This window comes from Mustelus asterias, chromosome 3 (genome assembly GCF_964213995.1).
Source record: "Mustelus asterias chromosome 3, sMusAst1.hap1.1, whole genome shotgun sequence".
NCBI classification, from domain to species: domain Eukaryota; kingdom Metazoa; phylum Chordata; class Chondrichthyes; order Carcharhiniformes; family Triakidae; genus Mustelus; species Mustelus asterias.
The window spans coordinates 143,969,486-143,981,935 of NC_135803.1; the positions used below are offsets into that span (position 1 = coordinate 143,969,486).

Genomic DNA, 12,450 nt, shown 5'->3' on the forward strand with positions numbered 1-12,450 from the left:
GGGGGTGGGATTTTGTTCTGTTGAGACCTTCATTATGTGAGTCGCCTGGTGCTGTTATGTTCTTAATAGCTGATCATTTCTGATAACCTTCTGAAGAGAAGTGACGCAGAGTTCATACTGATTCTTCAACCAATGGGCAAGACCTCCATCACATTCATTAAATTTTGCCCATTGTCGTCTCAACCTTAAGCTGACTGGCTTGTAGTTACTGGGTTTATCCTCCTCCCTGTCTTTAAATTGTAATCCTCTAGTCTTTTGACACCAACTCCATATTCAAGCAGAATTGGAAGATTGTGGTCAGTAAGGGTGGCATGATGGCACAGTGGTTAGCACTGCTGCCTCGCAGCGCCAGGGACCCTGGGTTCGATTCCAGCCTTGGGTCACTTTCTGTGTGGAGTCTGCACTTACTCCCCGTGTCTGCGTGGGTTTCCTCTGGGTGCTCCGGTTTCCTCCCACAGTCCAGAGATGTGCAGGTTAGGTGGATTGGCCATGCTAAATTGCCCCTTAGTGTCAGGGGGATTAGCAGGGTAAATACGTGGGGTTATGGGGATTTGGCCTGGGGGGATTGTGGTTGGTGCAGACCCCGAATGACCTCCTTCTGCACTGTAGGGATTCTATGATTTTATATGAACCTCTACAGCTTCCTCCCTCCACCTAAGCATTCCATCCGGACTAAGTGACTTGCCCACTTTGAGGACAGCCAACATTTTAAGTAACTCCTCTTTAAAAACATTGGATAGAGTGGAAATACTGTTTCCTCTTTTACTGCTACATTGGCAGCATCTTCTCTACTGAAGACAGATGTAAAGAATGATTTAGTCATCCACATCCTTAGCCTCTAAAAGAATATAACGTTTTGGTCCCTAATCGATGCATCCTTCCTTTGAATCCCTTTCTATTATTTATGAGTTTATAAAACATTTCTGAGCTCCTTTTCATGTTGCCAGCTAATCTGTTCTCGTATTCTCCCTCTTTGGTTGCTCCTTGTCCTTTTCAATGACTATTCCAAACCTGCTGATATTCTGAATTGTTCCCAGAATGTTTTCCCTCTGAAGCATGCTGCCCTTGCCCCACTTCATCCCTCAGCTAGATCCAGTGCTGCTTCCTTTCTCATGGGCTGGAAACAAGCTGATCAAGAAAGTTCCCTTGTACACATTTTAAGATTTCTGCTCACTATTTTTCCTTGACACTATCATACTCCGTCTATATTAAGATAATTTGCCTCGTTGTCACTGCTCCGTTCAATTTTTCTTCGTCTCGCTGGATTAATAATCTAGCGATAATACCAATAGGCCATCATTACCCATCATTGAGCGGGGGGGCTTCAAGGGGGCATTTAAGAAACAACCACATTGCTTTGGATCTGGAGCCACAGGGAAGTTTCCTTCCCCAAAGGATATTAGGGAACCTGATGGGTTAGTAACAACAATCGACAATGGGTTCATGGTCATCATTACACTTTTAATTCCAGATTTTTATTGAATTCAAATCTCCGCTGTGGTGAGATTCGAACCCCAGTCCCCAAAATATTACCCTGGGCCTTAATTTCTGGCCCAGTGGAAATACCCCTGCCTTCCCCCTGTATCCCAGTCAACGAGGCTTTCTTGCATTGAGGACTTGGCAATATTTAAATTGTCAGCCAATGCACCATATAGCTAAGCAGCTAGACTGGACTGTGGAATTAAAAGAAAACTGGCTCAAAGCCTCGGAGTTCTGGTCGCTATAAAAAGAAAATCAATTTTTAACCTGTAGACAACAGAATTTGAATATTCACTCTTTCTAAATACTCAAAATGTAATCTAACTGAAGAGAGGTTGACTGGTCTGTCATTAATACTTTCTTAAAAATTCATTCATGGGATGTGGGCATCGCTGGCAGGGCTGGGTTTTATTGTCCATCCCTAATTGCCCTTGAAATGAGCGGCTTGCATGGCCATTTGAGAGAGCAGTTAAGATTCAGCCACAGTTTGGGCTTGTACTCGCCGGAGTTTAGAAAGATGAGAGGGAATCTGCTCGAGGTATATAAAATTTTAAAAGCATTGATAAAGCAAATGTAGACTAAATGTTTCCTCTTATGGGGCAATCTAGAACAAGAGGTCACAGGTATAGGTTGAGAGGCGGTAGATTTAAAACTTAAGATGAGGAGGAACAACTACTCACATAGGGTGATGAATTTGTGGAACTCGCTGCCCCATAGCACAGTGAAGTCTGAATCGTTCAATGGTTTCAAAAAGGAGGTAGATATATTTCTAATAAAAAAGGAAAAAGGGATATGGGGAACAGGTGGGGAGGTAGATTTGAGACCAGGGAGAGATCTGATTGAAGCAGGCTCGAAGAGTTGAATTTGCCTACTTCTCCTAATTCCTTTGTTCCTATTGCTGTGGCTCTGAAGTCACATGTAGGCCAGACCAGGTAAGGACGGCAGATTTCCTTCCCTAAAGGACATATTTTAAAATTCATTCATGGGACATGGGCGTCACTGGCTGGGCCAGCATTTATTGCCCATCCTTAGTTGCCCAGAGGGCAGTTGAGAGTCAACCACGTTGCTGTGGGTCTCTGGAGTCACATGTAGTCCAGAGCAGGTAAGGATGGCGGATTTCCTTCCCTAAAGGACATCATTGAACCAGATGGGTTTTCCCGACAATCGACAATGGCTTCGTGGTCATCAGTAGATTCTTAATTCCAGATTTTAAAAATTGAATTCAAATTTCACCATCTACCATTTCACCAACTCATTATGTAGCTTAAATGTTCTATTTGTATACACATTTACAGGCACATGTTATCCGACCGGCTCAGCAAAGGGGAGGAGGTGAGTCAAAAACTGGAGAAATGTCTTGTGCTGAGTAAAGTTGACACTTTGGGTTGTGTAAGGTTAGTTTGATAAACTGTTCCCATATTGTCTGTATCAACCTCATGGCAAAAAAGCTGACAGCTGATTTATAAAGAATTGTAACATGACTCGCTATGTTAGATACTTGAGTTAATTAGAAAACCATTAGTCGTGAAAATTACTGTAATTTGCCACTGGAATATGTGGTGTTAAAGAATCCCTTATAAACAAATAATTCAGCTCACCTAATTTTAGATTTTTTGGCAGATTATGAATGTAGGGAAACGGTCTGAATTTTGTCACTTTCATATCAATGTTGGATTTTATTTAGTCGAATAATGGAATTTTGTTCTGTCAAGTTAGTTCCTACCAGGAGATGGTGCATTTGCACTGCCTGACTTAACTCCATGAACAATTTACACACCGCAATACTACCACCTGCTGATGGAAAAGGTTACTGCGGGAAACCAACGTTAGATCGAAAAACAGTCGGAAAGCTGAAATAAATAAGTGTTGGGAGTATAGAGCAGGATTATTGGTCTCCAAATATTAAATTCAGCTTCTCTTTCCAGGTGTTGGCAGCCCTGCTGTGTGTTCCCAGCATTGTCTGCTTTTAACCTGGTTACATTTCCAGCCAGAAAAGTTGTGGGGGCTTTGTACTGGTGAAAGAGGCCAGCTTCTTCACGCCGTTCCAGACATAAAGCGTTTTTTTGTTCCGTGTATTGACTTATTTCTGAATATATCAGTGTGTCTAGCTTTGCATTCTCAAAGCTGGGATTGTATTGTTGAAGGTCGCACGAGGGAACCTGAAATCTAAAAACAAATTATTATTCTTCCCCCACCCCCTTAGATTTTCTTCTTCTGCTTCAATTTTTTGAAGCACATCACCACGGAAGAGTTCTCAGCAGCAAAGAAGCCCAGGTAAGGATTTCATCTTATTGCCGGAGTTGTGTAGAGAGTAACCATCGAACACGAGCTGCAGTGATCCATGAAACGTAGGGTCAGGAGTAGGCCATTCAGCCCCTCTGGCCTATCCTACCATTCAATGAAATCATGCCTGATCTGAGACCTAAATATCTCTCAATAATAACAAAAATCTATTAATCTTAGATTTAAAGTTTACAATACACACAGCAGCAACTGCTGTTTTAATAGTTTATTTATTAGTGTCACCAGTAGGCTTACATTAACACTGCAATGAAGTTACTGTGAAAACCCCCTAGTCGCCACACTCGTTCGGGTACACTGAGGGAGAATTCAGCATGGCCAAAGCACCTAACCAGCACGTCTTTCAGACTGTGGAAGGAATCCAGAGTTACTGGAGGAAACCCACACAGACACGGGGAGAATGTGCAGACTCCGCACAGACAGTGACCCAGATCCCTGGCGCTGTGAGGCAGTAGTGCTAGCCACCGTGCTGCCCCCAAGTTCATTGAGCAGTGGGAAAACCAAATACATCCTTAAAATCTCTAATCTTGTTCTGTTCTTCCATTAGACTGCACCAGATGTTGCATGGTCACAGTGTTTGATCCAGAGCTGAAATTCAAACCTTTTATCGACCCATCACCAAGAGCACTCAGTTCCACCTCTGTAGCATTGCCCATGTCTGACCTTACAGCACCTTCCTTCTTTGACTGAAATCCTTATCTATGTTTTCATTACTGCAATGCTCTACTTCTCCCGCACCCTCCTAAACTTCCAACCAATCCAAATCCCCACCCCCTGTCCTGCAGTAAGAGCTGATCTCCCTTTACCCATTCCTACCAAGTGCTACTAGTTGCCTAACCGCACCCCCCCCCCTCCAAGATACTGAGATTCAAAAGCTTTGTTCACAAGTTCCTTCATGTTCTTGACCTGACCCACTTCTAATCTCCTCCGATCCGTTATTGCTGATTCCAGCCTCTGGTGCAGTGCTGCATTCCACCATTCCTCCTCCTCCTTCCCATGCTCTTGAACACTTTCCCTACACCTCTTTGCCTTCGCTACTTCATTTCCTGTCTTTAAAAGTTGTTGCATAACCTTTGGTTATATTTTTAGACTTCTCCGAAGCTGACATCTGTTTGCTTCTTGTACGTAGTGCTTTGGGATGCTGGTTACGCTGAAAGGGTGCAAATTATTGATTCTTGGCAAGAGTTCTGAAAATTGCTTACCTTGTGTGAACAGAACATTCCACCTCGGATGGAAGAAAGAGGCTGAAAATAATCTCGCCTCATTCAGAATCATCAGAGTCAAAAGTATAGCAATATTAGTGACAAATATATACAATCTTGAAAGGGGTTGGACAGAGGAAGAAGACTTGAAAGAAATTTTAGAGGTGGGGGATTTTGGCTTCCAGTTGCTGCTGTCATAGATTAAGTCTACTGAGAAGAGACCTCTGTGGAAATCTGCGCACAAATTGTACCAGAATAAAGCTGTTTGAGAGGGGAGAGAGCCTGGATATATCGCCACTCAGTGGTTGTAATGCAATGGCAACAAGAGATGAATATTTAATAATGCAACATCTGCTGTACAACACAGCCTTCTGCTAGTACTTTATTTCTTCTGTCGACCAATCCAGCAGACAGGTGCTTTGTGCTCGTCTCCCAGTTGGTAAATCAAAAGAATTCATTGTGATACTCTTGAATATCAAGAGTTTTGTACAAAAAAATACCTAAAGCAAGAAGCCAGTTTCTAATTTTACAGAAGCTGATCTTATTTAAATATTTCCCCAACCTGTCGAAAAAATGATTCCTCCATATGGTTTTTGTTGTGTTGTCTTTATTCTCTCCCTCTCTTTCGCTCATCCCGTACCTCAATTTCTGTTGTTTCTAGACTGTTATCCAGGGTTCAGGCAGGTGTCAAAAGCCACCTGAATGTGACCGTCACAATTTAAACAAAAACACTGTATTTTGACAGTCTTATTTCAGTTCCTCATTTAGTTTACAGCTTTACAGTACTTTAGGCTGCTTGCTGTTACTACAACTGGTCTATTCTCTAGCTGGGTTGGTAAGTTTGCCGACGACACGAAGGTTGGTGGTGTTGTGGATAGGTTGGAGGGATGTCAGAAGCTGCAGCGTGACATAGATAGGATGTAAGACTGGGCGGAGAAGTGGCAAATGGACTTCAACCCGGATAAATGTGTAGTGGTCCATTTTGGCAGGTCAAATGGGATGGAGGAGTATAATATCAAGGGTAAGACAAGCAGTGTAGAGGTTCAGAAGGACCTTGGGGTCCGGGTCCATAGGACTCTTAAATCAGCCTCGCAGGTAGAGGAGGTGGTTAAGAAGGCGTATGATGTGCTGGCCTTCATCAATCGAGAGATTGAGTTTAGGAGTCGGGAGATAATGATGCAGCTTTATAAGACCCTCGTCAGACCCCACTTGGAGTACTGTGCTCAGTTCTGGTCGCCTCATTACAGGAGGGATGTGGAAATGATTGAAAGGATGCAGAGAAGATTTACAAGGCTGTTGCCTGGATTGGTTGGCATGCCTTATGAGGATAGGCTGAGGGAGCTCGGTCTTTTCTCCTTGGAGAGACTAAGGATGAGAGGTGACCTGATAGAAGTGTACAATTTGTTGAGAGGTATAGATCGGGTGGATTCTCGGATGCTTTTTCCCAGGGCTGAAATGGCTGCTACGCGAGGACACAGGTTTAAGGTGCTGGGGAGTAGGTACAGAGGAGATGTCAGGGGTAAGTTTTTCACTCACAGGGTGGTGGGTGAGTGGAATCGGCTGCCGTCAGTGGTGGTGGAGGCAAACTCGATAGGGTCTTTTAAGAGACTTCTGGATGAGTACATGGGACTGAATAGGATTGAGGGTTATAGGTAAGCCTATATATAAGCCTAGGTAGGTAGGGACATGACCGGCGCAACTTGTGGGCCGAAGGGCCTGTTTGTGCTGTATTTTTTCTATGTTCTATGTTCTCCGTTTCTGCTAAATGTTGCCTTGTGCTGGTTACACCTGAGGCAGATGAAAGTAACCCTTGACAATGGAGGAGCAACTTTCATTACCTCCCTTGCCTGTTTCTTTGTTACTTTTCACCTTTCAGAAGGTTTAACTGAGAATAAAAACTAGTAAATTGTGATGGTGTGTGCAGTAAAGGGGACGGAACCAGCAGACCCACATTATTCACCTCATTAAACTGATTAATCTTCAACTCGTCCCTTAATCTAAAAACTGTACATCCAAGAACATACGACTTGAGAGCAGGAGTAGGCCACTCAGCCCCTCGAGCCTGCTGTGCCATTCAATAAGATCATGGCTGATCTGATTGTGTCTTCCACTCCACTTTCCTGCCCACCTCCCATCACGCTAGACTGACGTCCTTGTCGATGAAAAATCAATCTAACTCGACCTTTAAGGGAAAAAAAGGCCAATGACCCAGCCGCCCTGCTCTCTCTGGGGAGAGAATGCCACAGACTAGCCACCCTCAGAGATAAAATAATCCTCCTCATCTCAGTCTTAAATAGAAAACCCTGTATTTTAAACTGCATCCCCTACTTCTAGACTCCCCCACAAAAGGGAACGTCGTCTCAGCATCCAACCTGTCAAGACTCCTCAGGATCTTGTGTGTTTCAATAAGATTACCCCTCAATCTTCTGAACTCCAATGAGTATAGGCCCAGTCTGTTCAGCCTTTCCTCATAAGATAACCTCTTCATCCTTGAAATCAGTTGAGTGAACCTCCTCTGCACTGCTTCTACTGCAATTGTATGCAATTCAGTATGGAGAATCAAAACTGTACACAGTACAGGAAACAGAGAGTAGGGATATAGCAATAAATTCATGGTTTTTATATTATTATCTATTGTGCTGCCATCCTTAATAACGTGTACCCACACAATAATGTCAGTCTGGTTCCTAAAATTTTAAATCCCTTTTTCTTCCAAAATGTTACCTCATACTTTTTTGCCTGGAACCGCACCTGACAGCTATTTGTCAATCCTGCCAGTCTGTTTTGCTCTCCTGCAGTTTTTCACAAACACTTGCACAGTTCACCATGCCATCCTATGTGTTGTTATCAGCAACTATTCCTCAAGTCCAGTTTAACTTACATAGGAAATATAAGAACGACAAGACAAACTTTTGTGGATCGCAACTTGCTACGCTGTCCATGAGACGTGCATTTACCTCAATTCCTTGTTTGCTTCCTTCCAACATGTCTCTTCTTGCTTTCCACGTGCGAGAATGTTTATTGTCCACGTGCGAGAACGTTTATTGTCATTTGATTTGATTTATTGTCACATGTATTAGTATACAGTGAAAAGTATTTTTTTCTTGAGTGCTATACAGACAAAGCACATCGTACATGGAGAAGGAAAGGAGAGAGTGCAGAATGTAGAGTTACAGTCATAGCTAGGATGTAGAGAAAGATCAACTTAATGTAAGGTCAATTGAAAAGTCTGATGGCAGCAGGGAAGAAGAAACTGTTCTTGAGTCGGTTGGTACGTGTCCCCAGACTTTTGTATCTTTTTCCCGACGGAAAAAGGTGGATGAGAGAATGTCTGTGGTGCGTGGAGCCCTTGATTATGCTGGCTGCTTTTCTGAGGCGTTGGGAAGTGTAGACAGAGTCTACATTTGTATGGTACCTCATTAAATATTTTTTTAAACGGATCCTTGTAAATATATTCTTATAGGCCAAGAAAGAAAATCTCCAGTCTTTATTGCTGCGTGTAGCTTTATTCCCTTTTTCCTTGCAGAAAGAAGATGACACATTATAAGGAACCGGAGTTTCCTATGGAAGATCTCTGTCTACTAGGTAAGCACAATTACTCCCCATATCCTCTTAAATCCAAGGAGAAATGGCTTACCACAGCCTACAGTGGTACTTCGATCACAATTCTAATGCAATCTTAGCACCAAACACTGTTGGAAATGATTTGGTAACTATATAGTTACAAATAAAATCTTAATTTGTATAGATTTAAAGGTAACAGTGTAGCTAAAATATAGAAATGAATGCAATCGAAGATTTGCTATATGTCACAAGTTACAATGGACATCTAAAATGTCGTCAGAAAATACAAGGCCAGAGCCCAGTGAGTGTTGCAATGAATATCATAGTTCCTAGTTTATATTGCATTTACAAAGGAATATAGGAGCAGGAATGCATCATTCAACAAGTCAAGCCTGTTCCACCATTCAATTAGTTCATGAATGATTATCTACCTCAATACCACTTTCCTGACCTACCTCCATATTCCTTGATGCCAGTAGTCTCCAGAAATTTATCAATTGATTCAAAATCAAATGAACATGCTCAATGACTGAACTTCCACAACCCTCTGGAGTAGAGAATCCCAAAGTTTCACCACCCCTGAATGAAGACATTCTTCTTCATCTCAGTCTTAAACGGCCTGCCCCTTACTCTGAGACTGTCCCCTCTGGTTCTCAACTCACCTGCCAGGGAAAATATCATATCTACATCTACCCTGTCACGCCATGTAAACATTTTGTAAGTTTCATTGAGGTCATCCATCATTCTTTGAAACTCCAGGGAATACAGGCCCAGTCTCCTTAGGACCCCCATAGTGCTGAAGGAGGCCACTTGGCTCATCGTGTCTGCACCCACTCTCCGAAAGAGCATCCCATCCAGGTCCACCCCACTGCCCCATCCCTGTAACTCTGCGCATTTTGCCACGGCCTAACCACCTAACCTTCACATCCCTGGATGCTAAGGGGCAATTTAGCATGACCAATCCACCTAAGCTGCACATCTTTGGACTGTGGGAGGAAATCAGAGCAACCAGAGGAAACCCATGCAGACGTTGGGAGAATGTGTAAACTCCACACGGTCACCCAAGGCTGGAATCGAACTCAGGTCCCTGACGCTGTGAGGCAGCAATGCTAACCACTGTGTCACTGTGCTACCCGTGGTGTCCTCAAAGGATCCCATGAGACAATCCCATCATCCAGGCATTAACCAGGTGAACCTCTGTTGCACTCCCTCTATGGCTTTGTATCCCTCCTTAGTTAAGGGGACCAAAACTGTACATAGTGCTCTGGATGAGATCTCACCAATGCTCTACACAGCTTCATCAAGACATCTTTACTCTTGTGCACAAATCCCCTTGTGATGAAGGCCAACACACCATTAACTTCCTAATTGCTTGCTGCAGCTGCATTTTCTAAACATTTGCTTTGCCCGCTAACAGGATCTAGTGATAGAAATGGAGTGTTATTGTCTCAACTGCCGAGTAAACTTTATTCAGAATATCTGAACTGTCCTACGGTTGCGCTACAGTGATAGAGTGCCCAATTTCTATTATTAGCGACAGTTGAAGTAGTTGTGTAGCGTGTTGGTGGGATCTCCTGGTCAAATAGAGATTTACCAGCAAAAGTACTGATAGACCATTATCCAGAATGTTTGATATATTCCTGATCCTGGTGAAAAAAAATTACCCTTTTGCTCTTGTTCTTGCTGTGATGTGACTGATAGGGATCAGGGGCTGAAAATAAATAGTTAATTCACAGTCCTTTTATGAAAGGAACAACCGCACTGATAACATGCATGGAGTGCTCCAAGGGGATTTCAACATTTGCATCAACCACTGAGTCCACTTCATTGATTTCTGAAATAGCAGCTTTGCAGAATTCTACAGAGGAGCCTTCTTTAAAATAGAAATCAGGCAGTCATTTTAAAAAAAACATCCAGGACAGTTCTAAGGACAAGGTACTTAACCATCTATAGAATGGACTCAAAATTGCTGTTCACTCCGATCACTGCTGCAATCAGACTTTTTGAAAACGATAATTATCTGCCAACTTGTGATGCATTGTATAACCCAGTCTCACATGGCTTATACATGCTCGTTTTAGAAAGAAATAATTCTGTATCCAGTATTGCTGTTAACAAATATATTGGTTTTCATACTGCACTTGTTGAAGGTTCAATTATTCAATAACTTCTCCTGCAGTGAGTCATCCATAACTTATTTTCTACTCTCAGAATCCTTTTGCTGCCGCGAAAGGGCTTTGTGATATGCTCCTGTTATGAAGAAGGGTCTGAAAAGATTGACGTTGGCACTGCAAGTTTTTATTGAAGAAAGTGAATGAGAAAAGCACATTTTAGATCCACCCGCACATTTGCTAATTTAACATGATAACAATTAAAATCTACGTGTTTCCCAGCCCCGCTCCCACCACCACCAAATGAAGTAATTTTTGGGCTTCAAAGCTTTGTTTCCCTAGTTCACACTGAAAGGATTCTTCTGAATAGATAGCATGTATGACTGAGGATTGCCCCTGAAAAAGAATTGAGGCCAGCCTGGCACAGATATGATACGTACTGTGGACTAAAGCTCCTACAGCATAATGCGCACATGTCAGAACCTGATGCTTAACAAGTATTTGTGTTAGCGCATGCAGATCGAGGAAGTACCACCAGTTTAAGTAGCGATTTCTCAGTCATTATGGAGGAGTCTCCGACTACTGCAGGGACTTTCAACTATGAAGCAGTGGAAATGACAGCAGGCCCAGCAACACAGGTGGCTTGGTAAGTAATGTTTTTACTGTTATATACATATTCTTTATATTTCACTGTTCCTTCTCAACCACTTGTTGGTTTCTAAGCATGCACCCTTCCTGCAAGCAGTCGGAGGTATGTGAGGGCAGTATAATTTTGGGTAACGAGTTATGACATTCTCCTTCTGTCTCCATTGGGAAGCATCTGTTGCAGGTGTTTTCCCTTGACAAAGCAGGCCCCTGGCTTGAGTTTTATGACTTGTTCTGTGAGAAGCCATGAGCATAAATTCACACCACATCACTCCATTCAACATGTTGGAAATGCAGACCACCTGGAGCCCTTGAGAATGACTATTTTATTGATTTTATTTTCATTCTGTTCAAATTTCTTATCTCAATCCTTCCCTCCTGAAGAGCTGATTGAATATTAGGGCTGTGTTCAATGGGCTGATTGTACTTCACCCAATAGGATCTTTAACCTATCTGAACTGAAAAACAAATAGTCCTGGCAGACTATTCTGTTACTAGGGGGTTCAAGAGTGGGGAGATTGAATAATATCTGTTCTAAGCCCAGCTGGGGCAACTCTCCTGTCACTCCCACCCTTGTAGATGTCTTCTAATTCAACATGGAACATAATTTGGATCTGAATCTATCCTAACCTACATAGCCCAGTACCACAGAATGTTCTCTGTGCACATCGATGGTTTAGATATCGGGCTAGAGGGAGTGAATATAGTGGATAGAGGGTTGGCTGACTGCAGAAGACAGCGAGTGGGGATAAAGGGGTCTTTTTCAGGATGGCAGCCAGTGACTAGTGGTGTGCCTCAGGGGTCAGTGCTGGGACCACAACTTTCCACAGTATACATTAACGATTTGGAAGAAGGAACTGAAGGCACTGTTGCTAAGTTTTCAGATGATACAAAGATATGTAAAGGGACAGGTAGTACTGAGGAAGCAGGGGGGCTGCAGAAGGACTTGGACAGGTTAGGAGAGTGGGCAAAGAATTGGCAGATGGAATACAATGTGGAAAAGTGTGAGGTTATGCATTTTGGAAGGAGGAATCGACTATTTTCTAAATGGGAAAATGCTCAGGAATTCAGAAACACAAAGGGAGTTGGGAGTCATTGTTCAAGATTCTTTTAAGGTTAACGTGCAGGTTCAGTCGGCAGTTAGGAAG

At 42.8% G+C, this 12,450-nt stretch overlaps 1 protein-coding gene across 4 annotated transcripts in view; it reads left to right on the plus strand.

The window, feature by feature from the left end:
- The window catches only part of mtmr14 (myotubularin related protein 14), an 88,771-nt gene that overhangs the window by 55,604 nt on the left and 20,717 nt on the right, over window positions 1–12,450 (plus strand). For 3 of the 4 annotated variants that reach the window (XM_078209848.1, XM_078209850.1, XM_078209851.1), the window contains 4 exons: window positions 2,775–2,811; window positions 3,683–3,753; window positions 8,509–8,567; window positions 11,168–11,303. In XM_078209848.1, coding sequence (XP_078065974.1) covers window positions 2,775–2,811; window positions 3,683–3,753; window positions 8,509–8,567; window positions 11,168–11,303 — 303 coding nt within the window. The remainder of the gene's footprint in view (window positions 1–2,774; window positions 2,812–3,682; window positions 3,754–8,508; window positions 8,568–11,167; window positions 11,304–12,450) is intronic. The other variant, XM_078209849.1, reaches the window with a different exon arrangement.